The sequence below is a fragment of the Toxorhynchites rutilus genome, chromosome 3 (genome assembly GCF_029784135.1).
Source record: "Toxorhynchites rutilus septentrionalis strain SRP chromosome 3, ASM2978413v1, whole genome shotgun sequence".
NCBI classification, from domain to species: domain Eukaryota; kingdom Metazoa; phylum Arthropoda; class Insecta; order Diptera; family Culicidae; genus Toxorhynchites; species Toxorhynchites rutilus.
In genome coordinates this window covers 306,430,074-306,456,368 of record NC_073746.1, presented here as the reverse complement: position 1 = coordinate 306,456,368, position 26,295 = coordinate 306,430,074, and the positions used below count along the sequence as shown (strand labels likewise).

The 26,295-nt window shown below is 38.2% G+C and overlaps 1 protein-coding gene across 3 annotated transcripts; it reads right to left on the bottom strand.

Annotated features, from left to right (window-relative positions):
* Nucleotides 1-602: 602 nt before the first annotated feature.
* Nucleotides 603-13,456, bottom strand: LOC129775412 (KH domain-containing, RNA-binding, signal transduction-associated protein 2-like). 3 transcript variants are annotated; one of them, XR_008742948.1, is made up of 6 exons: nt 12,991-13,456; nt 12,257-12,857; nt 12,027-12,208; nt 1,181-1,328; nt 981-1,110; nt 603-919 (listed from the first exon to the last, which is right to left on the bottom strand). XR_008742948.1 is itself a non-coding variant. In XM_055780142.1 (4 exons), the coding sequence occupies exons 1-4, from the start codon at nt 13,199-13,201 to the stop codon at nt 11,199-11,201; spliced, it is 1,164 nt and encodes a 387-aa protein (XP_055636117.1). In that variant the 5' UTR covers nt 13,202-13,455; the 3' UTR covers nt 1,455-11,198. The 3 variants fall into 3 exon arrangements, 2 of the variants coding, with proteins under 2 accessions (XP_055636117.1, XP_055636118.1); XM_055780142.1 differs by lacking the exons at nt 603-919; nt 981-1,110; nt 1,181-1,328 and adding an exon at nt 1,455-11,368 and having other exon boundaries at nt 12,991-13,455; XM_055780143.1 differs by lacking the exons at nt 603-919; nt 981-1,110; nt 1,181-1,328 and adding an exon at nt 1,455-11,368 and having other exon boundaries at nt 12,027-12,205; nt 12,991-13,454.
* Between the last annotated feature and the right edge of the window lie 12,839 nt (nt 13,457-26,295).

Below are 26,295 nucleotides of genomic sequence, written 5' to 3'. Positions count from 1 at the left end.
ACGAATTCGAGGTAGAAGAGGAATTGTCTACGTTGGATCGTTGATAACAGTTGGCAATAACAGCCGTGAAATTCGAAAACGCATAATCAATGGAAGTCGTGCCTACTATGGGCTCCGCAAATCTTTAAGATCCAATGAACTCCGTTCCCGTACGAAGTGTACCATGTAAAAATCCCTAATTCGACCGGTTGTTCTCTATTGGTACGAAGCATACGGCGAAACCAGCATCCAGAAAGTCGCCAAGGCTGTATGAGTGCGATGAGCAGGGCTTGTTGCAAGATTGCCGGACAGCAGCCCTGCAAAGATGATGTTCACATCGAATCCGGTAGGAACAAGAAGGAGAGGAGCTCAGCGAGCGAGGTGGTCTGACAACGTGGGATAAGACTTGGCAAGAACGGTGCAGCCGGGATGTGAAGAACTGCAGCTATGAAACGAATGCATTGGGGGAACAATGTTGTGAATCAGATCCAATCTCTTCAAGGGATGTAGCATCATTGTAAATAATGTAATTTGATACTCGAGATAGACGAATTGAGATGTAATGACAGAGTTTCAAGAGGCGGAGGCATGGTGTTAGTGATATTATCATCAGTAATCTGCAATAGTTTGTGTACTTTTAATACTGAATAATCAACATTTGACAAAATACAAAGACATATGAGTCTGTCAAAAACTGGGGTCATTTTTCATCTGTCCGCATCTCTTAGCCAAATTTTTTCTCCAAAAGCAGAACTCCCTCGACGGACTTCTTGAATGTGTTATTTTTTTCTTGTCACCAAAACAACGAATACTTGTAGGTACTATAATACACCAACGACTAATATGTCAAACAGGAACTGCGTACATGTTTTCTGCTTTATTCGTTGAGCAGATGTAATTTCCCTTTGATAAAAGCCTTTGGTCCACCTTTGTCGTATTTCTGTGGATGAAACACAAATTTTCTTATTCACAATGAACCGAATATTGCAAATATTCTTTACCTTTAATTTATACTGAAAAATCGTTCGATCACTAAAAATAAAATAAAAATCCTTCACTTGATGAAAAACAAAAAAAAATCCCTGATTGGTTTCATATATCACAGCATCGGCAGGAACACAACGTCGATTTCTGAAAACGAAACAGAGGAGACAAAGATTGCATGACCCTTTTTCGGGAGATTCAACACGAACGCGTCTACCTTCACGTTACTGGATTGCCCCCACCGGGTCCATTAGGATGATGTACACTAGGCGGCAGACCTCGTCCTCTGCCTCGGCCAATCCATGAACCACCCCTGCCACGCGTTGTCGATCCCCCAGCTCGAAGGATAGCAAGAACACCACGCGCTGAAATGTGAACGGAGAATTGGTGAAACCATAATCGCTGACAGTGGTCAATGACTGGGTTCAATTAGGGTCACTTCTTTTAAGTTGCAATCGGGGAAAGAGAGAGAGAGAGACACACACATAAACTATCTTTCGAGACTGGAGACTTTATTCCTCATTTTGTTAAGCTTTTCGCTTTTTCTCTTGTGTATTTTTTTTCATTAATATTTTTACATATTGATTGATTATTAAATAGCTGAAGAATTAGAAGCATATTTGTTCTTTTTAATGTTTACTTTTCTTACGATATTGATCAGCGGTAATATTTGGCCGCTTTTATTTCCTCGCAAAGTTGATTTTCTTTTGGTTTTTTTTTCTGCGCTTGCATTATGTTTGTTTTGCCAAAAATCCAATTTGTTTTTATTTTAACCCAATGCTTTGTATTGTTGAAATGCTTATTTTTTTATTTATTTGTAACAACTGGTTTATATAATGCTTATTTAATGTATTTCATTTTTGTTATTGTTTTTTTTCTGTTGTTGCTTATGATATTCTGCTCAATTACTAAGACTGAATATAATACAATTATATGTGTGCAGTGCGACTACTTTTGTTATCATTTTCCAATTAGTTCCCAAAGAGTTCGCACCTTTTTTTCTCCTCAACAACTAAGCTATGACTACTCTGAACTAAGCTACAATCTTCATTCGATTGATTTTTAAAGTAATATTTGATAAATTAAAAGATTTTCATCTCGAATAAAATACAAATGTTTTTTCATTATTTGGATTATTTTGGTTTCCCATCAAATTGATAAACAAGGGTTATAATTCGCAGCAATTTATGTATTTTGTTGGTTGTTGTGATTTTACTTCGATCACCAGTTTAAGATACGATACATAATCAACGATTCTTTATTAAGCGACAAGAGTTACGTTATGTTTACTTTATTTGAATAATTCTTTCACTTTTATTATATTAATTCAGCATATCGCTTTGCATTTTCAGTATAGGTTTAAATATGTTTATCGATACAGTGTCTTATATTTTTTTCGCTTCAAGATTAAATGATTTAAAGTGATATTGGTTTGTGTTTAAAGACGTTAATATTAAATGTTCAATCTTTCTTCCAAAATGTGATACATATTTTCTCTTGTTATTTATTGTTCTGTTAAAGTTGCTCCTTTTCGTGATCTACTCCTCCTCCACTATTTGTCGTACAGTCACCACTTGGTTCGTTCCACACTCAATTAAAACATGAGGCATTGCAGAGCTGTTCCACCGCAAATCACGATTTTTTTCCTACGTTTTATTTTTGAATTTTTTGATTTGGCTCAAATTTTACAGACGCATTCTTTATGACCGAAAACGACCATTTGCATCAGGTTGCGTGGAGAAAGTATATACACTGGAGACGCTTTTTACGCGAGGGATACGTGCCGCATAACACAAAACCGCGTAAATTATAAAATCCGCGCAAAAAAAAGCATTAATTAAATTTGTTTTGCATGCTACAATCGATCATATCTGTTTCTTCTTTTATTTCCCAGCTTCTAATCAGTACAAAACAAAACCCGCGTAAAAAAACCATGTAAATTTCGAAATCAGCGTAAAATAAACCGCGTAAAAACCGCTCGAATAAACAGAATATTTGCGTCAAAGGCCCTGCGATGCCTTAGGACAGCTATACTCAACCTGCGGCCCAGCAGGCTCTCATGGTTGGCCCATCTGGTGTTACTTTATTTGGAACTATTTTGTATAAAGAAAACCTGAGAAATCATTATCTCTTTTTTTAAGTCAGACTACGCCTTTCTGTCATGGTGCAAAATCAGAAAACAGGACACGTTTCTATGAAATAGAAATAGCAAATGCAGCGTTCATTCTACGGATAATGTGGATAGAGAAAGTATTGCAAACTACGCTCCGTTCATTTTCAATTCATTGTGTATGAACAAGTTATTCGCGATTTCAAAGCATTCACGATTCATCAGTCATTCAGATAGCGACCAGATGGCAGCGAAGTTTTCCTGAATGTTCGAGAATTTAGTTTAGTTTCTCAAATTGTTTTCCAATCCTTCTTCAAGACTAGAGGCGAATGAGTTGAGAAATATTGGGTTGGGGAAAAAGAAATGTCGTATATTGTCAATACATGACAACACTTAAACATATCTTGTGTTGTACTTATCGCATCGGGTCATACTACACGGCTATTTAAAGACGACAATGTGTGCTAAAAGTGTCGTTTTGACAGTGTTGTGATTGTCCTTTTCAGTCTCAAGTTATAGCGCGTCAAAGGTGGAGTCCACCAAGCAAGAAATTCGCCATATTTTACGTTTTCACTACCTGCGAGGTAAAACTGCAACGAAGGCGGCCGAAAAAAAATCGTGTAGTTTATGGACCTGATAGTGTAACGATTCGCGCAGCACAGCGTTGGTATGATCGATTTCGTTCTGGTGTAGTGGCTGTCGAAGATACACCCCGTACTGGTAGGCCAATCGTCGTGGAAACCGATAAAATCGTTGAAATCATCCAAGTAGACCGGCATGTGCGCACTCGCTCGATTGGCCAGGAACTGGGTATAGATCATAAAACCGTTTGGAACCATTTGCAGAAGATTGGATTCAAAAAAAAGATGGATGTATGGGTGCCAAACGAGTTGACGCAAAAAAATCTTTGAGACCGAATCAACGCCTGCGATGCACTGCTGAAACGGAACGAACTCGACCCATTTTTGAAGAAGATGGTGACTGGTGATGAAAAGTGGATCACGTACGACAACCTAAAGCGAAAAAAAGTCGTGGTTGAAGCGCGGTGGGCCGGCCCAAACCATCGCCAAGCCCGGATTGACGGCCAGGAAGGTTTTGCTGTGTGTTTGGTGGAATTGGAAGGGAATCATCCACTATGAGCTGCTCAACTATGGCCAGACCCTCAACTCGGTTCTCTACTGTGAGCAGCTTGACCGTTTGAAGCAGGCGATTGACCAGAAGCGGCCAGAAATGATCAATAGGAATGGTGTTGTTTTCCACCAGGACAACGCTCGGCCTCACACATCTTTGATGATCCGCCAGAAGCTATGGGAGCTCGGATGGGATGTTCTATTGCACCCACCGTATAGTCCGGACCTGGCTCCGAGTGATGATCATCTCTTCCGGTCCATGCAAAACGCTCTTGGTTATAAGTTGGCATCAAAAGAGGCTTGCGAAAACTGGCTGCCAGAGTTTTTTTGCAAATAAGGAGGGGGGGGGGGGGGGGGGGGATAATGAAGTTGCCTTCTAAATGGCAACAAGTTTGCGAACAAAACGGTGCATATTTGACTTAAATTGGATAATTTCAAGTATGTTAAATAAACCGTCAAATTTCGATCAGAAATACGACATTTCTTTTTCCCTAACCCAATATAAAAGCCTCTATAGTTCAAACCATGATCATCATCAAGTCATAGTCTTGCTCCAGCTAGCAGTCTTTCTCAATGCTGATGTTAGACACAACAAAAAGATAGATATCGCACACAGTAGTGCAATTTTGTTCAGTGGAGGGACCGCCTCGATTTTCATGCCGTCTGGTGGAGTGTTTCCGTAATTTTGTACTCCATCATTTTAGGATTCAAGATTGGTCAACGGTTGATGCATGTCGTCGGATGGCCGTGAAAGCACTTAAATATCGTGTTAGCCCTGGTAAACCTCAGTTTCTATTTATTTGTTGAACGGACCTGCAAAATATGTTGCCTTTGAATTCATTCTCAGAATATGCGTAAAATAAGCATAGTACAGACCTTGCACCGAAGGGAAGAAGAAAAATATTAAATAGGACCGCGTCTGTTTTCATGTCGTTATATGGAGATTGGTTGTGTATGATTGAATCACGTGTACGAATTGTTGTTTTCATGCGTTATCAAATAGATAACGGTGACGGGGGAACAAATATGTGATCGATATTCATGAAGCATACTGAGTACGCTACGTGCATTGGCAATAAGGACACAAATCTCGTGTGAACAGAAATCAGTCACAATAGCGTCTCGTGCGCCTGTTCAAACTGTTCACAGGACAGGTAGACAATCTCAGAAAAAAAAATCAAAAATGTTTATTTTATTTTTTCACATTCGTAGCATGGATGAGGAATGAACGAAAGTAATTTATCTGTAATTTACTCATTATTCCGAATATTTTTAATTTCTTATCTGTTTGGGTGAAATTTCTCCACCGTGAATAATATAATCTGATGACTGCATTTGATTACACCACACAACCCGCAAGCAATACAACACAACACTACGAAATAAGTAGTAATGACTACCGAGTTCAAACCTGTCATCTGAACCGCCGCCATTCAAACACTATTCTGCATCTTCAAGCGAGACAGGGGAAACGCAGTCAGCTATGTATGAAGCCATCACTACTACTAAGACGCCGTCTTGGTAAAAACGACATTAGAGGTTCAAAGTAGTGCTTGGAAATATCTCTTCCGCATCAATATTTTCAGCTGAATTTCAGACCACATTCGATCATTAGCCCATTGCATTCAGGATAACGAAAATGAACAAACGCCAAGCCTCACAACCACAGCAGGCCACTCACAGTTGATTCATTCGGTTTCGTTCATTTTCTTTTTCGTTCTGCTCTGCGTTCACGGAATGCGAGCAACAGGAAATATCTCTAGTTTTGTCATTCATTGATATTAATATACCAGATCATTCAATATCAACATCGTTCTTGGACACTGACCAAACGGTGAAATTCGTTGAGGAAGATAAGGAAGTACAAAAAACTCATAATAGTGACAACAAATTAGGATAGCGTTGCGGAGTGTGATGGAGTCGACAATGTAAACCGAGAAAGAGGCGTTTTTAAATTGTTCAAGCAAGCATGGTTTTCGTCTAAGTGAAAATGTTTTCATTTTACACAGTGAATATGCAATTACAATTCCATTTGTCAGAAATGCTTCAAACCACTCCAATTACGATATGAAAAGTACCATTTTGACTCAAATTTCGAACACTTAATTTCATTAATGTTGTTTCCATACCTATAAATTTTGTTATACTGAAGGGTATATTGTAAAGAATATCGCGGTTTTCATTATCTAATTATTTATATCATTGATATTCAATAAATTTAGTTTTCAGAATGAAGTGTTCGGAATTTGAGTCTGTTCGGAATATGGGTCAAATAGGTATAGCTATATTTTGTTCTATGATGAAAATTAAACAGCAGATAAGGTTTAAAAAAGACCAAAGATCGCGTAACCAAAAAATTTCATATAGACCGCATTGGGAATAATTCGAGCTTTTTTTCGCAGACGAGTCAAACTGTGTTATAGGAATGGCGAATGAAAATGCCAACACCCAACTCTGGCTGACGAAGTTTAAAATTGCTACTCGGATCGATTTTTCAGAATGTTTCCTATGCAATCCTTAGCCCTTAGCAATTCTTTTTTTAGCATTTCCGCTTGCACCAACGATTTGCGTTGTCTTTTCGGAGTAACTTCAAAAATATCTGAACACGCAAAGCACTGTCTCAATGAGAAAATCACACACTTTTCGGGATATTGAAAATGAACAGTCACAACATTCCTGACAATTCAATGACATTGAATAGATGTGAATGAATTCTCATGACTCGAACTTCAATGGAAGCTCAGGCAGCACAGAATGAATATGAATGAACACAGTTGTAAATTTGTTGGACGTCGAATGAATGACAGCAGCATCGACAAGCAAAATAATCGCGTTTCACTGATAAAAAATTATTTTCAATATTACTTAACAAGCTCAATGTTTCCAAGCTCTGGTTCAAAGTATTCAGCTGAACAAAGCCGATGGAAACGATAGAAAACACACACACCATTGTTGATTGAACAGATAGCTTATTTGGTCACGCGTCGCCTCTGACTCATTGAATCATGAATAACCCATCTTCAACTGCTTCTACAAAACCTTGTAAACGCATCGGTCCTTTTCAAGGCGACTTAAGCTTTCGACCAAAGAGTTATTTTAACAAAATCCGATGCATTCTTAAATAATATCTTAAGTAATCTAAATCGAATTGATTTTTTTCTGGAAGAGAATTTCCGTTATTTCAGGATTTATTGTTGTAGTAATGATAATGATAAAAATAGCTGCGTTCTTCGGTGGAAAACTGAAGATGAATTGAAATTTGTTCCGCAGCGAATGCTGTCGACGTGACCACAACACACCCGATACGGTTCGGATTTTCTGAGTTATTTCGAAAATCTGCTCAAAATGGCGATTCATCGCATCGCGAAACTTTCGCGCCACACACTCAGTGGAAGTGAATTCATTTATTTGCCATCAATGCTTCCAAATGTTTGAACTAAATAATTCCATTCTTGGAATTATGGTCGGATGAGTGTAAATTTAACCTTTTTGGTCCAGATGGCCGGTAGAAGACCCGTAAATACTGCCCTCAATCTACGATTCACCAAGACAACAGTAGAATTTAGATGTGCGCACATAATGGTGTGGGGCTGCTTTTCTGATGCTGGGGTAGGAACAATTCATTTGCTAACAGGGTCGATGAATGCAAACGACTATTCGGATATTTTACGTAACGTGATGCTTCCGTATGACGAAGAGAACATGTCACTTCGTTGGATCGTTATGCAGGACAACGATCCCGAACACACAGCATTGAAAACTCGAAAATGATTTGCAAACGAAAATACAAAACTGTAGGATTGGCCAGCACAGTCTCCAGATTTAAACCCTATAGAGAATCTATGGAAGATTGTGAAGATTGTTGTGAAACAAACTTATGGAACGTCGTACAGGCAGCGTGGTATACTATTTCAGGTTCTACTTGTGAAAAACTAATGGCAAGTGTTCCACGAAGATTGAACATGGTTCTACAAAACAAAGGACATGACAGGAAATATTGAAAGTGAATTTTGTAACGTAAAAAGTAACTTTTGTATTGATATGTACACAAATAAAGTATGGTTGATTTTTTTTTCATAATGTGTACTTATTTTTTTCGCCACCTGGATAACACTAGTTTCCACAAAAAGAAAAAGACGGGTGGGTAATGTCGTGGACATAACCGGAGAGACGTAGGACTACACCAAGGGGTGTCCATTATTCGAATATCATGGAGCACAGATCCCAGAATGACCAACTTCTCATGTACAAAATTACAGAAAAAAATCAAATGATAAAATAAAACGTCAGCACCAAGCAAACACTCAACGCTTAGATTCAAATACGAAAAAAACAAAATTTGTCTTGTAAATGTTGTAGGGGTTATTGTTCAGCCGGCAACGAACACACACTTGATGGCAAGCATATCGTAATAGGAATTTACCGTCTGGTATCGTGATATAATTGGGCTTTGCACCCCTCATGAATAACTGTGTTCTACTAGTAAAGTCCTTCATTTGATACCCATATTGATGGGGTTTAGAGAAAATATGTAATCCTGCATTTTGTGGTGGCGCCCATTTTGGATTTGCATTTTTTATAAATAACTGTGTTCTTCTAGTCAATCCCTTTCATTTGATACCCATATTGATGGGGCTTTGAGAAAATATATAATCCATCATTTTGTAGCGGTCGCCATCTTGGATTTTCAAGATCATGAAATATGCAGTTTTATAATGACTGCAGTGATAAAGATGTGTTCCAAATTTCAGATCACCGATCAACAGGAAAGGGGTCAAATTTCAATTAATGTGGTACAGCGCCATAGACAAACATGTTACGTACAAACATACAAATATGTCACAGCTAAATAAAACTGTTTAAAAACTCCAGCATTCTATCAAATCGAGCGCGATTGGCCACTCATTCACCCGGCGCGACGCTTCCACCGCTTTTAACACAGTTCGATAGGCTCTTCTGCTCCACATCCCATTGAAACTTCTGTCTCTCACTCTTGCGGTATTGCACCGCATACATCCCCGGCAAATGCAGCGATATCTCTTATGCTGAAAATTAATTTCAAGATAACGTCTTTCCTGCTTGGCGTCCGATGACAGAATGTGGCCAAGCCCCACCATCGCTCACTTTATAATTAACGTTGTAGAGACCGCCTATATTTATTTATAATCTCTTTTTTGTCTTCCTCCTTCATACGTTTCGCCGGTACCCGTGGTTGCTCGTAACGAATAGCTGTTTGCTGCGGGAGTGCAGACAAAATGTATGGGAAAGTAGGGAATTCTTTCTTCCAAATTTTCATCAATTTGAACTTTATATGAGCTGAAAAACCTTAATGTGTAGCATATAAACAATTGCTGAGGCTATTTCCTTTCAATGTGTGTATTTGGAACCAAAATCCATTTATTAATTGAGGAGGTATCAGCGTTCAACAAATTTTTTTACACCGAAATATTGAAATGGACCCCTATATTGAAAGGTTAGACGTAGTCCTACATCAAAACTTTCGGTGTCACTAACACAGATAAATGTCGATTATGTCTCCGTTCCCCTATCGAATAGGGTTCTCGCAGTTCGTTGTCGAGCTGGAAAATGAAAAGTGGGAAGATTTTTTTATCTGTGACGTCACAGATTTTGTTTATGTATTTTACTTTTCTTATAATAGTCCAGTACATAAGAAATGTGTTGTTATTGAAAGCAGATGAAATGAACGACTAGCCTTTTTTTCTTTTATCAATGCAAGCGTTCAGCATCATAAGGGCCCAAATGACATTTTAGCAGAAACTGAAATTTCAGTATTATTGAGATGTTTTAAACTTAATTTCAATTCAATTTTACTTCTCGTCAGGTCTACCAAAAACGTAAATGAACAAAACCAGAGTTACAGAATCTTTTGTTCCATTGACGGAGAAACTTTTCACAGAGCATGGGAAAAAGGTTGCACTTGAAAAATAAATTTAATTGACTCCGTATGACCTAGATTGAGACGAAAAGTTTTCCGCTTGCATCTTCGATTTAGACGAATGAAGTGTTCAGCACCCTAATTGTGAAAAAAAGTAATTAAAATTGCTGACAAGAGATAAACTTCTACGAAGTTTCTCTAAAATCCAAACATGGTAGACATTGGAATACTATTTCTGATAAAAGACGAAATCAAAGAAAAACTTAAACATTTCAGTTCGTGACATGTTTTGTTTTTTCTTCATAATGCGAAAAACATTTTTTGGAAATATGTAATTAATTTCTGTATATCCTCTTCCAACGTTAGTCGTTGACACATTCAATTTTGTACCATTTGAGTAACTGACTGGTATGCCTTGGTATGTGAACTTCCTGTCTTCCTGGCTACTAATACAATCAAAGTTCAACACAACCGAAACCCGTGAATCTTCCCACCTCCTATTCTTCATCTCGGTTCGTTATGACTTGGGCGGCGGTGACACTGGATGCGGAAAAGTGGTAGTACTAATTGTCACCTTGGCACTCCGAGCCAATGTCAGCTTAGCCTTATTATCACAGCATCCGGCAACTAAAAACGGTACGCAAACATGAAAAAAGGCCTTACTCCATCAGTGTATTTATTATTTTCACCATCACTGTATATCCCAAATGATAAACTGGAACACTGCGGAAGACACCGTTTCTGAGTTACATTTTCTTCCAAGCAATTTTTGTTTAGGTCCTTCTTAAAGGCAAAGTTAGAGTCAAACTGGCAAACCGATGATACAAATTGTCTTTTTTGGTCATAAGGAATGCATCTGCAAAATTCGAGCCAAATAAAAAAAAAAATAACGACCTTCAAATTCAAATGGAACCGTTCTGCTGTTTTTTTCTAAAACTTTTTAACCTTTGGTTGGGTAGTCGATACAGCTTTGCGCACAGTTGCTTTCATTTTTATTTATTTATTGTGTTATAAATGGTTTTTTTTTTCAAAGTTCTTACAGAGTTCAGCGATTCATCTTTATTTCAATTCGTTTTGTTGTTGTTGGTTTTTGCGGGTTTTACTTCGTGGGACGAGCGTACGGTGCGTGACGATAGCGGGGCATTACTTCGCGGACACCATGTTTGATTGGGACCTCCTCGGCGTGGCCACCCCGCGGTGGCCCTGCGTAAGACGACGGCTTCCAGGGACGGCCACCGATGGGGTTGACGGGGGCCGGCTTCGCAGCGGCTGTTACAAACGGATGAGCGGTGTTTGGTTTATACGGTTTTTAGTTAGAGTTTAGACGAGTCGAAGTTGTTTGTCTGTTTTTTTTGTCATATTCTTTGAGATGTATATTATTACGGAAAGGTATTTGGATTTAGATGATTTTGTTGTAGTGAAAACACAAACGATTTTCTTGTTTTGTTAGGAGATTAACAAATGGTAATTTGACTAGTTATAAGCAAATTGTTAATCGTTCGCAAAAATCGCCGAACAGTGGAAAGTATATTAGGAAAGATTTTATCAGTTTAATTTTGGTTTTTACGGTTTTGTCAGTCACACTTTGGTAACGTTCAAAAATTTTAAATGCACCCTCTCAAAGGTTGCGTACTTTTGCCTACCCTTTTGGTTTCACTTCTGCTCCTCGTGCTTCCGAGGGCAACTCTTAACTGAACCTAACTTCGCACACTGTACAATTGGTCGTGCACACTCAGTCAAATTAGAAATCTTTTCGAGAATTTGATAGAAGAAAAGTGAATAGAGCTACTATTCGGAGGCGAACTCGGAACCGCCGGAGGTTCCCTCCCTCCATCGTTTTTCAAGTTCTCATCAACATCTTGCTCCAGAGACCATCCGCGTCATCAGTAGGGAGGGCGATAATAAGAAGAGGGAGGATATAAATTACCTGCATAGGGCGCCGGCTCTCGATAGTACTCACGACGGTACTCTTGTTCGTAATCAGGCGCTTCGGGAACATATTTGGCCCGTGGTGGGGGTGGTCCTTGTGGGTGATACGCGTAACTCGGTTCGTATCCATGATCATAGGCGGGCTCTTCGTATCGTTGGGGTGGAGGTGGCCTAAAACTGCTGACAAACATCATTAACACCATCCAAATCTGATAATCATTTCTTTACCTGGGTCCATGGGTATCCTCCATGGCAGCTCGAGCTTTATCCAATATGGATAGCACCTTTTTCTGTGCCGGAACAGGTCGTGACACGGCAATCGGTGGCGGCGGAGGCGGTGTCTCAACGGGCATTGGCTTTTTGAATGGTTTCTTTGGTGGAGCCTCACTTTCGGCATCCTCCATAAGCTCTCGCATCTGCTCCTGGCGAATAAAATCGTTACTGTCCGGAATCAGATACTTGCGTAGTTCGGCTAGAGCATAAGCGATGCGAGCGTGAACCTCGGCCGGTGGACCATTGGCGTTCACCTCAACGTGTAAATCGTCGTTCAGGTGGGCATACTTGGGATCCATTCCCGAACGCAACTCTTCCTCCTTTTTGCGATCCTTCATCGAGCCTCGGCCGAGAATGGCCATCTTACAGAGCGTATCCTCTTGGAGTCGCTTCAGTGTGTTCCCCTTGGGACCGAGAAGCTTACCCACAAAGTTGAATCGCGGGTGTTCCTTCACTGGCACCAAGACCTTAACGCTGACCTTAATATGCTTCTCGCGATAAATATCAATATACCGCCGTGCCGGCGGTTTACCCGATTTCTGGACGTTTTCGATTTCTATATGCAAAACAAAAAAAATGAAATTAAATCAACGCTCTGTTTACAATCGTATCCTTCATTCAAAAGTTCAACGCACGCATAACACCACTACATACAAAAGTAAGCATTTGTTGCCCGATTTTGCACTCACCCACTTCCAGCAGCCGATCGGCAATCGGATACTTCCGATCGATGCCTATCCGTTCAGCAATCATTCCTTTGATGTATTCCTGGGCCTTCTGTGATTGCTGCTGGGAATCGCGATCCTCCTCCAGCTCGCTGTCGTGTTCCTGGCTTTTGTTGTTCTTGCGCTTGAAATCGCTCGCCTCATCGTTGTATCCATTGGTGTCTTGATCAGCCATCTTGTTGCGGGGGGTAAAATTTGCTTTCGCTTGCTTGCACCGGTGAAGTTTGTCTATTTCGTGTGGTACACTTCCAGTTTCTTGGTTTAACCCTTGGGAAAACGCATTCACTGCGTTTGTGGGTTCGAAAACAAATCTCAAACAGCGATACACTTGAGAAAAAAGCGATGACGAATCGAACCAAGTGAGAACAACACGGCACTGAACCGCCGCAGACAATGGCCACTCCGAGAATGATGATGACGGATGATGACATCGAAAACGGTGACAAGCGGTTGTTTTTTTTATCCATGCGTTGAAGGGGTGATTCGTTAGATGCGTTACGCGTTACGTCGTCGGGGGGTCTTATTGCTACGAGACTTTGGCAGTAATAGCGAATTCGTTTTTGTTTAGTTTCAACCAAGATGCTAAACGATAGGTGTTTCGTTCTTGACACTTTCTGGACATTACGTGAGACGAGTAGCGAGACGTAACTTTCAGAATTATTTACTTTTTTTTTGGGTGTGTGGCTATGGTTCAATATCAACTCGCTGAGGAAAATAACTGAAGGAAAAAATAAGCAAATATATATTCGTGAAAAATAGTGCACAACCTCCTTTTGCTCTAGCCAATTACTTGTAACGGCTCTTGCCGGACCTTCTGGATCTGTAATCTCATTCCCGGTGTATGCACAGCATTCTCCTCCTCCCTGAGCGAAATCAGTGGAGCCACAATCAGCGTTATTTCTTGTCACCATCTCCGTAAGCTGATAGTACTCTTTTCCCCGCCGATGGGAGCCAAACATAAGTACATTTTGCTTGGAAAGGAAGGCATTGATTGCGAAGCTTGAAGCGAAAAGATATACTAAAACATCCTTCTGCACTGTTATGATTCGACAGTAAAGTGCACTGCGAGCAGCTATTTTGCCAACGAATGCATTTATCACCAAAAGATACGATTTGTTTTGTAAACAAATTTGTTTTTCATGAGCAATGGCCGAACAGCAATTTTGACATTGCGGTCCACCTGTAGTACAACGCCTTGGTTTCAACCCCAGTGCCAAACTAACTGCTGTTGAAACGTTTTGACGTAGGATTACGTCTTTCGGGAACATATTGGGGTACAAATTGAAAATCGAAAATCGAGCACATCTTGAAAATTGTCCAATTTCAAACGTGTATTTCTCAATCATTTCATGATGGATTGATGAAATTTTGTGTCAATCGATTTCGGCACTCAATAACAATTTTTTATATTGAATAAAATAATATATGTCATGAAACTAACTATCGAACAGTTCAAAAATCTCAACCCCTATCCTAACGGAAATACCCACATCTGATTGGTCGAAATTGATGACACATGCGGCGGTTCCCTAACAGAGACATCAAAACCAAGCTGCCTGAGGGAAATCGGCATTGCAAATACATAAAAGTAGGGGGAGCAAAACCATGCTGCCTGGGGGAAATCTGTGTTGGAAATACATGAAAGTAGGGGTTGTTTTTGTTGTCACCGAAATGTATTCCCTAACATAGACATCAAAACCAAGGTGCGCGAGAGAAATCGGCATTGCAAATATATGCAAGCTGGGGGCATTTTTTATATTGCAAGTGAGGTGAGTGACACGATTAATTCTAGCAAATAAAATTTGAATTTGAAACTTTAATGTTGGTTGCTTCGTGAAATTTCATATCGATGTCCGATCGTGTATTGTGAAAAATTTAGCACAATTGTAAGTGTAAAATTGTATATGGTAGCATTTGTGTTAAAAATGACTTGATATATGGAACGATTTACTTCAATTTTCATAAATAGAAACCAAGGTGTGTTCCCGCTCGGGTCGCTCGGGGGTCTCAAACTATCACGAAAACCTTCCCCGGCCCCAGAAACTCCTACATACCAATCTTCATGTTGATCGGTTCAGTAGTCTCCGAGTACATAAGAATCAGACAGACAGACAGAAATCCATTTTTATACATATAGATTTAAGTAATTATTTGTGGAACAAACAGGAAATGCATCGACAAATGGTTAAGTGAGTGTCAGGACTATATGTGTTAGGTAATCAAAGAATATGAAGCAGAAATTTTCGTTCAAATTTTTATATTTATACTCTGCACTTGGCCCTTCTGATCTGATAGAGAATAATTCACCTCCTAAGCACTAATATCGCCACCAGACGTCGACACTGTGCATTTGTTATAAACAAATCAGACTTTATAACGCACACCAACAAGCCACCGCATTCGTAAAACTGAAAACGTTTTTTTTATTACAGAGTCAGTTTGGCACTAACTCAGTTTTAAAAACGAATTCGGTAGAATTATTGCATCGTCAATACCATAGTTTCTATGAAAAATGATTGAATTATTCGGGCGAATAAAGTCGAATCAATTCACAATTTAGATTATATCAATCTAAATATGCATTATGTATGTCTATAATACGGAAAACCTGATTTTATCTACCATGTCAAAATAAGTCGAATGTTGGTAACTATCCATTATCCGGTCAATATTTGTTATTCGGTCGGACACTGTATATTGGAAAAAATCAATAACCATAATATAAATCATAATACAATGACATAACATAGTTGAAAATAAGATTTGATTAATGATGTGAGAAATTGATCCGAAACTTTCGTCACCGCCAATCGGAAGGCATTTCAAACCATGTTCAAATCTTTTTCTTCGATATAAGGAAAATATGTTTCAATTTTAATTTGTTTTTAAAAGTTTTGACGAATGCTACACAATTTCTTTTTTTATGGTCTTCTGTACTGTTTCGTAGTCTGTCCATCATCATTCACTGACGAAAGTCTTTCAAACATTGCGAAGTTGTTCAATCGAACATTACAATTCAAATTTGGAAATGTTTGCCGAGGATGGCAAATTTTAGCGTGTCCAATAAAGTTTTTGTGGCCATTTTTGCTAATCATTGTCATCTTGAAAGCGAAGTAAATGTGCATCATTCCCTTGCACAATTACCCCCTTTTAACCCTTTGCGGTCGTATTGAATTTGTACTCATGTCGTAATGGTCGTAATCATTTTTACTTGATAAAGCAGTGATGTATAACTTTGTTAGTTTATTATTATAGTTTGCAGTTTATTCATAATTTGTGAGATTATGAAAGATGAACATGATTATTTTTTTTGTAAACTTCAGATAAGAATTTACTAAACATGTATTTCAATGTGTTACTTTCATATAAAAATATGTGTAAAAATTTTTCTTCGTGTGATATCTTCCGAAACAATGCTTAGAATACAGCCCTGATTTTCGCATATACACTGAGAGAAATAATTAGTAAATACAACGAATTTTTTGGTAAATACTACCAATCTATAGTCATTTTCGACCGTACTAATAAACACATATGTCAAGCAGAACCATGATTCGGAAGCCCAATATCGGCTACATTTTCTCGCCGAAAATGCACGTATCAGAATTATATCCTTATTATACCTCCGTATTGCCTTATGGGAACAATGAAAATGGTTAATACGCGCTTTTCTCACCAATTTTCAGATATGACAATATCCAAGCTTACTAATGTTATCGAGTAAAATATACTAATCTCTGGTAGGGATGCGGGTTTGTTGACAATATGTACAAAACATTTGTACATTCTACTAATTTTGCATTACCAAATGTATTTAGTAGTTTTCGACCGAGGATTTTTCTAAGGGTATCACAAAGAAATAGTTTGGTGTCTTCCGCCTTTAATCTTTCTGTTTGAACATACAGAACAATGCTCTTTACATCTACACATTGCCACAATGCATGAAATTTTGCATTGAGTCTTTCCTCAAGCATGAAAACTTTTATTTATACTGAGTACCGTTTGTTAGCTATTTATTTATTTATTTATTTGGAGGGAAAAGCCCACACAAGTGGGCGTAAAACCTCATCTTTTAAGTATCAAACAGATTACATTAAATCCTACAGATACATATATATCTAAACTAAGCTTTTTTTATTATTCATAGAATCAACGTTTCAATTCTTGAGCAAGTTCTTTTTCTTTTTTTTTTTCAATGGCACTAACGTTCCTAGAGGAACTTCGCCGTCTCAACGTAGTATTACTTGCGTCATTTTTATTAGTACTTAGTTGAGATTTCTATGCCAAATAACACGCCTTGAATGCATTCTGAGTGGCAAGCTCTAGAATACGCGTGATCACAGTGCAAGTCGGAGGAAATTTCTTTGACGAAAAATTCCACCGACCAGAACGGGAATCGAACCCGGCATGTTAGTTATGCCGCTAACCACTCGGCCAATGGAGCACAGAACAAGTTCACTAGACATTAAAATTCGTTTATAAAAAGTGTGAACTGATAAATTGTTGCGTAAAGTATAAGATTAGTAAAGTTCCTTGCTGTGGTAGCTGAGAGCAGACAAACGACCAGAACAGTAAAAAAAGTATGGTGGCTGAGAGCAGACACACGACCCCAAAGAGTTAATGACGAAATTTCCCACTAGGGGGTATTCCCCACGGGTTGAAAATCACTACTATAGCTGAACTAGGATTGGGCGATCTTTATAAAAAGATCGATCTTATCGAATCGATTTTCCAAATGGCTTAGGCATCGATCCACTGATTAAATCGGTACTAAAGAATCGATCCTTGACGAATCGATCTTTACCGAAACGATTTTTGAAAAAATTAAAAGCTTTTTTTCGAACATGCTTGTTCTATATGAATGTCGTCTTTTCTTTGAACAGGGAATACAAATTTCATATTTTTATTTAGATATAATTTTGTTTTGTTTCTCAGCATGAAGGCCATAGCTACAGGGCATTCATATTGTGCTGTCAGGTAGTCGTTTTATTAAAAAATTGATTGAAAAAGCATAATTAGAAATTCAACAACCAACTCAGCTGACAATAAGAGCCAATCGTGTCATACATCTGTCATTTAGTCGAAAACGATTCTTGATTTTTGATTTTTGGCGCCGGATCCAGAAAACATTCTTTCGCCTGTAATTGATGTTAACATCATGTTCAGTGATCCTGTGCGCAATCGTTTACAGTTCATCCCCTCAGTAGCAGCCACTAGTTCCGTCTCTGTCAGCATTTGAGCAGAAGTAAATCATTGAAGAAGCAATCCAAATGATGACATTATGTTCAAAAAATTTTTGGTGACATTTGATTAGATAAAAAATCGATGTATACTGAAAAACAAATTTACAAAAGAATCGAGAAGATCGAAAGCAAAAAAAAATAGATTTTCTCGATTTTATCGAGTACAAAAGATCGATCCTAAAAATCGGAAATCGGAATGGAAAAGATCGATCTTCTAAGAATCGATCCGAGATCGCCCAATCCTAAGCTGAACCACAGTTTCTCGTGCTAGTAGTGCCGGCTCTGGTGGTTGTGTTGGTGAACAATCGTCTGACTACCTCCCTATGCTCGAATCGATTTTTTCATACTTTTATATCAGGTGACCTTAACCCTTGAATGCGTGATTTTTCCTTTTTAAATACCTATTAAAAGTAAAAAATACTGTGTTTGAATTACTGTTTAAAATTATGTAAGGAAGAAAACACTGATCTGCACAACAGGTAGGTTTTTGAAATTTTGACATGACCACCCTAACGTAGATATTTCACTGAAGCGCTGCTTTTTGTTTCCTCACCCCAAGATGTGAAGACTGCAGATGCTGTTTTTTTCCTTTTTGGTGAAAGGAATAATTGTTGTTTTTGAGGGATTTATGCTCAGACCGTCTGTGATACCACGTGTTATTCTATAATATTTAAACCACTCTAGGGCTATGAATACTGATCAAAAGTGGACAGCCATTCCATGCCGAACCGATATAGTGGTTCTCAGATTTTCAAAATTTTCAAAAGTGGTAGGTTTGTTCTGTATCGCAAATTATGAGACCCGTATTTTTTTTTGTTTGTTTTTTTTTGTTAGGGTGACCATTTCCATTTTATGGTAGTCCTAAAAAAAACCGGTTTTTCGCATTTTTTCCAACAATGACTTTTTTCAAAAATTCATAACTTTTTAAATGCTAGACCGATTCTGATGATCGACATATCAAAGTAAAGGCAATCACCTGGTCTTTTTTACTACTATTTACTTTACTATACTATACCTGCAGAAAATTTGATTCTGCTCTCGTTATTATTGATTGTATTGTATATATTTGTACAGGAAAGCTGAGCATTTTTCACATAAAATATCTCGAAACTAGGGAGGCGTTTTTTTCATTTTTGAGTTATGATTTTTCAAAGTTATCCGATGGTCCAAAAAAGCTCCAACGTGAGTATGTGAAAACAATACGATCAACGAAGGAAAATATTGAGGAATTATCAATATCTAGTTGTGTTATAAATTTGCTCATGTTACGCTCAGAATTTCTCTTCATATGCAAATACACCTTCTATATATATATATATATATATATATATATATATATATATATATATATATATATATATATATATATATATATATATATATATATACGCTCGCCATGGACACAAACAGGTGGTAGTCACTTGGTGCAAGGTCCGGACTATACGGCGGATGCAAAAGAACCTCTTGGCAATAGGGAAGCAGCTCATAATAGATTATTCCTTGACAATCCCACCAAACACACAGCAGAACCTTCCTGGCCGTTAATGAGGGCTTGGCCACCGTCTGAGCCGCTTCAGCGGGCTTCGACCACGACCGTTTGCGCTTCACGTTGTCGTAATTGACCCACTTTTCATCGCCAGTCACCATCCGCTTCAGAATCGGGTCGATTTTGTTGCGATTCAGCAGCGATTCACATGCGTCGATACGGTCAAAGATGTTTTTTTGCGTCTTCAAATGGTTAATAACGGTTTGATGACTTATCCCCAGCTCTTGGCCGATGTTACGGCTGCTACTATGCCGGTCTTTCTCGGCTAATTCAGCGATTTTATCGCAATTTTCGACTACAGGCCTTCCGGAGCGTGGCGCATCTTCGACGACCTCTACACCAGAACGAAAACGTTGAAACCATCGTTGTGCGGTGGAAATGGAAACTGTATCGGGTCCATATTATGTCGGATTTTCTCTTTATTTTGCTCCATATTTGCGACACTATAACTCACGAACGACTTAACCAAACAAAACACTGTCAAGGACTATATTATAGCGCGCAAAAATACATACAGGGTTTTTCAACTTTAAATTCCGAAAGTAAATTGAAATAAAATACACTTAGAATTCGAATTTCGATGAAACTTTTATTTCAAATTAAAGTTTGGTTTATGTCATTATGTGTGAAATACAACATCATTCAAATGTCCACCTAGGGCTTCCTCGCACACCTTGATCCGGAACAGGTAATTTTCGATGACTTTTCGGCACATATGGGGCGGTATCTCGGTCATAACTTCCCGAATGTTGTCTTTCAAATGTTCAAGAGTTTGCGGAGAGTTCGCATAGACACGGTCTTTCGCATAACCCCACAAAAAAAGTCTAGCGGGTTCAAATCGCATGATCTGGACGGCCAATTGGCATCACCAAAACGCGAAATAATGTCCCTCAAATTTCGTTCGCAATATGGCCATGTTCGGTCGTGTTGTGTGGCACGTGGCGCCGTCCTGCTGAAACCACATGTCATCCGTATCCATATCTTCAATTTGTGGCAAAAAAAATGTTAACATGCGGTCATAGCGCTCACTATTCACAGTTACCGTCTCGCCGTCCTCATTTTCAAAGAAATACGGCCCGATGACTCCACCAGACCATAATACGCACCAAACAGTGACTTTTGGCGGATGCAATGGCCTCTCAACAATCACGTGTGGATTTTCTGAGCCCCATATACGGAAATTTTGAGTGTTCACATAGCCACCGAGCTTGAAATGTGCCTCATCGCTGAAGAAAATTTGATGCGAAAATTCAGTATTTTGCTGCTGTTGTTCGTTCACCCAATCGACGTATGCCCGACGCATTCCATGGTCACCACGCTCTAATTTTTGTACCAGTTGGACTTTATATGGATGTAGGCGCAAGTCCGAATGCAAAATTCGCCACAATGATGTGTTTGACAAGCCCAATTGCTGAGCACGCCGTGGAATCGAAACATTCGGGTCATCCTCCACACTGGCAGCAACAGCAGCAAAATTTTCGGCCGAACGCACATTACGATGATGCACAGGTTTCACAATATCCGCTACGGATCCTGTTTGTTCGAATTTACGCACTACATTAGCGATTGTGTGCTCTATAGGCCGTCCATGGCGACCAAAATCCGTCCGTAATGCTCGAAAAACATTTGCCGCTTTTTCATCATTTTTATAGTATAATTTAACAAAATTAATACGTTGTGCGATGCTAAAACGATCCATATTGTAAAATGGCAGACATTCAACGATATGACGCTTTGGTTGACAGCTATGTCAAACGGTTGTCAGCGCAGGGCTGTATACTTTCGGAAGCCCGAAATGGAAAACCCTGTATATATATATATATATATATATATATATATATATATATATATATATATATATATATATATATATATATATATTGATATTTATATTTGAAATTGTTCATACCTAAGTGGTGCGGACTCAATTCACTTCATTTTCAAGCAAATTCATGCATGCTTTCAAGTGATTTCTTGCAATAAATTCTCAGACCACCAGAGATGCCAGATTTACAAATATGTTTGTAAATTTACAGACATATCTGTAAAACACTTTTTATTTTTGTTGTAGACTTTTTGGATATAACAATATTTCACAGGTTTTGTAAAAATAAAAGGCTCTATTCATCACATCAAAGACATTTGACTCACCATATGACATTTTTCCATAGTTTTAATACAGAATTTTTTTTAAATTTTTTATTAATTCGTTTATTTTTACAGGCTCAGTTACATAAGTTTAAAGGAGCTGAATTCTTAACTAAACATCTTAACTATATCTATATATCTATGATCAATTTTCCTTAATTCTATTGTTAATAAGGTAGAAAACCGATTACTCGCGGTAGACTCGAGTTTAGAAGGGTGACATATTTTTATCAGGAATAGGATGGGATATAAGGATATGTTGATAATGTTCACACTCCCACTCTTACTCACACTCATCACATTCAATTCTTAAACCTATCTTATAACTACTATGTATTCACATTTCAACTAAATACAGAAAAGTTATTATATTTAGTTTATACCAATACACATCACGTTAGACCAGCGATACTCAACCTGCGGCCCGGCAGACTTTCTGGTTGACCCATCTGGTGTGTATGAAGTCTGGAACTCATACACATAAAGTCTGCTTCATTTAATATTGGAACACAAACAATTGCGTGTAGTTCAGTCATTTATTAACGAATTCATAATTTGTTTTTCATACAAATGTAGCATTTTCTTTACTCTTTCATAAAAAATAATTTAAAAAATTATTCATTGCTGTTTCGAAGAAATTCTCGTACTTTTCCCGTAATACGGCACATTGGCGGCGCACACCCTTTTCGTCCACCGTTTTGGCGATTTGATTCCACCAGTTCTTCATTTGAGTCATGTTCCTAACAAGTTTTCCCTTTGCCTTAAGCCTCCGCTTCGTGATTGCCCAGTATTTCTCTATCGGCCGGAACTGGGGGCAGTTTGGGGGGTTGAGGTCCTTCGGTATTACGCTGACCCCGTTCGTTGCGTACCATTCCATAACCGTTTTGCTGTAATGGCAGCTTGCGAGGTCCGGCCAAAACATTACTGGACGGTCGTGGGCACGAATAAACGGCAGAATCCGTTTCTGTAGGCACTCTTTTTTGTAGACTTCTGATGTCATTGTCTTGTCAGTGAGAAAGACTTTGGTTTTCTGTCCACAACTGCATATCCCCTGCCAAATCATGTACTTGCGGGCGAATTTATCCGCAAACACGAACTTAAATTTTGCAGGTACATCCCCCCGAGCCGTCGCCAAATAAAATTTTTGACCTGGGATTTGCCCAAAGTCCGCCTTCATGTATTCTGATGGTCTCATCGTCCATCAGAATACATCCGTCGAACTTGGTCAGCACTTGGTCGTACAGCTTTCGAGCACGGATTCTGGCCACATTGTTCTGCTTCAGCGTCCGATTTGGCTGTTTGCTGGCTCGGAATGACCTTATTCCTTCCCGGAGACGAATTCGTCGCACCGTACTGTGAGCGACCTGGAACTTATTGGCCAAATCGCGGTCTGAAAGATTGGGATTCCTCTTGACGGCCTTGATGACTTTCCCACGCAGTTTCCGGTCGACAGTTCCACTCCGACGCTTCGAATGCGGCTTCCGAGCCGTCGTCAATGTTTTCTTGTACTGCTTGATAACACACCATACGGTATTTCTGGGCATTTTAAGCTGTTTAGCTAGCTTAGATGCCGACAACAATGGATTTTCAAGAAAACTGTGCACGATTTTATCTCTCCGTTCGGCTTCCATGGCGGTTGTTTACAAAATGCTATCGTTTGGTGTTATGTCCGTCCCTCCTAGTGTACGGATTTGGAAACTTTTTTCACCCACGTGTCGGGAAATTCATTACCTTTCACCATGTATTTATGTCATAACACCAAACGATAGCATTTTGTAAACAACCGCCATGGAAGCCGAACGGAGGGATAAAATTGTGCACAGTTGAGCAAAAGAATTTGTTCCAATATTAAATGAAGCAGACTTTAAGTACTTTTGCCCTGACATCATTGCAGACGAAAGAGAGGATACTATTATTCACAATTAATGAAAAATTGCTTCCTCTGCAGGTAAGGAAAAATCTGGAACGAAAATTGTCTCTGATATTTATTTTCTGTTATGGATAAGATTGTTTTGCTGAAATTTAAGGAGATTTATAGGAAAAATGTTAAGTTAGGGTCAGGATGATGTCTTCTAAGTATTTAAAAAACATCGAATAACAATTTTTATTCTATTTTCAACAACTTACATTTGCTTTCGGGTCTTATTATGACGAAATGTGGGTTACTGTTCGATATTGTTACCACAGACATGGTTCACGGCCGTGTGGTGATCTAAAGCTTGTATAGCCTTTCATGGCGGATGGAAAATATACACTGCATTTTCTTATAAATTTCACCAACGACAAGACCGCAAGCCCTGGTGGATGTCCAACATATCAACGAAGAAATACTGATTTTTATAAAAATTAACAACGTGTATGTGTATGTATGTATGTGTAGATCGTTGAAACATTTAAACACACTTACAACACATAAGTAATTTTTTATTTTACGATTAACATATTCACTAGAAATATTTTTTATGGCAGAACAACGTTTGTCGGGTGTATATACATAAATTTCATGCAAAACCGATATAGTGGTTCTCAGAATTTCGTCAAAAGTGGTAATTTTGTTTTTTATCACAAAACATTAGACACGTATTTTTTATATTTTTCAGTTCGGTGCCCATTTCCATTTTAAGGTGGTCCGAAAAATAATTTTTTTCCACTTTTTCCCAAAAATGACAAATGAAAATCATAACTTTTGAATCACTGAACCGATTTAGATGATCGACATATAAAATTGAAACTAATGACCTAGCCTTTCAAAAAAAAAATTAAATTAATAGCTTTCAATATAAAAAAATTAAATTAATAGCTTTCAATAAAAAATATTAAAAAATATAGCGCCCTCTAGTCCGAAGTCATAATAAAATAAAAAACGACTACAATCAATAATTACGAAAATAGGATTCATATTATCTGCAAGTTCAATATTTCTCAATTAAAGCTCATCGGCTTCAATTTGATGTGTCGATCATCTAAATCGGTTAAGTGGTTCGAAAGTTATAAATTTTTGAAAAAAGTCATTTTGGGAAAAAGTGGAAAAAATGATTTTTTGGATCACCCTAAAATGGAAATGGGCACCCTAATGAAAAAATAAAAAAAATACGAGTCTAATGTTTTGCGATGAAGAACAAGATTACCACTTTTGACGAAGATCTGAGAACCACTATATTGGTTTGGCATGGAATGGCTGTATATATATATATATATATATATATATATATATATATATATATATATATATATATATATATATATATATATATATATATATATATATATATATATATATAAGATACAATCTTACGTGCATCGCAATGTACAAAGTATTAATGAATATGTGAAAATTAACGTTAAAAGACATTTCTATAGATCTGCACACTTTTACAGACTTTTCCACATTTTTTACAGACATTCACATGTTTTACAGACTTTTTTTTAAATCATCTGGCATCTCTTCCTTCCACTTTTTATCGAATATTTTCAAATCGCAGGTGTAAACATGTACGTGACTCTGACTTCGTTTGTTTTTAATTCGTTCGGGAAAACGTTATGTCAAAGAAAGGGGACATTAAAAATACGTTGCTCAGTGAAAAGCTGAGATGCTCTTTCAGAGATGCAATGGTTAAATAAACAATTGACGGAAAAATGTAGTTCGTTCTTTTTATAATTTCTATTATTTTTGCCCTTGACAACAATACCTCTTTTATAGTGTTGATTATCATATGAAAAATAACACTCCTGATCGTTGGATCTCTTTTGACATTTCAATTGGATCTTTTTTGACAGCCGTTTTGATTCAGTTCGCACTACCTAGGTTCATACACTTAACTTCAGTATTGAATTGTTATTTTTTTTCCCAATGTATTCTAAGACTCGTGTCAGTGAAGCGCCACACAGTCTGATAAGTGAATTGACCTATTTACGTACAAAGATCAAAACAAACGAAACAATTTGCTCTTCTCTCACAAACACTATTACCCCATTTTACACGCGGTTTTACCTATACTACTATAAAGGCTTGCTTCCACCTTCACCTTGAGGGTGTTACTACTTTTTTGCATCAGAAATCAAGTTTTCGTTTCACGTTAAAATAAGATTGTGTACGCGGGCAACGAGGTACATGTCAGGAGGTGGATTGGGGTTAGATTGAATGAAGTGGCAGATTTGTATTTAGTCATCACATCAATTAGAATAACTATTTGCTTGAATTGAATTGACCAGAAATGAATTGAAAAGCGAGACTGGCGGATGTGGTTGTTATGGTGTCATGTTGACGGCGAAAGCCGGAATAGTTCTAGTCGAAGCGAAACGAATGAGAGGAGAGTCGATTTTTATGTCGTC

Excerpts from the sequence above, each read along its gene's own strand:
- LOC129775412 (XM_055780142.1), bottom strand. The coding sequence starts at position 13,201 with ATGGCTGATCAAGACACCAATGGATACAACGATGAGGCGAGCGATTTC. Across the intron at positions 12,858-12,990 it reads CGATCGGCTGCTGGAAGTGG|AAATCGAAAACGTCCAGAAA; the intron begins GTGAGTGCAAAA and ends TTTTGCATATAG. Across the intron at positions 12,209-12,256 it reads GAGGATACCCATGGACCCAG|CAGTTTTAGGCCACCTCCAC; the intron begins GTAAAGAAATGA and ends GATGTTTGTCAG.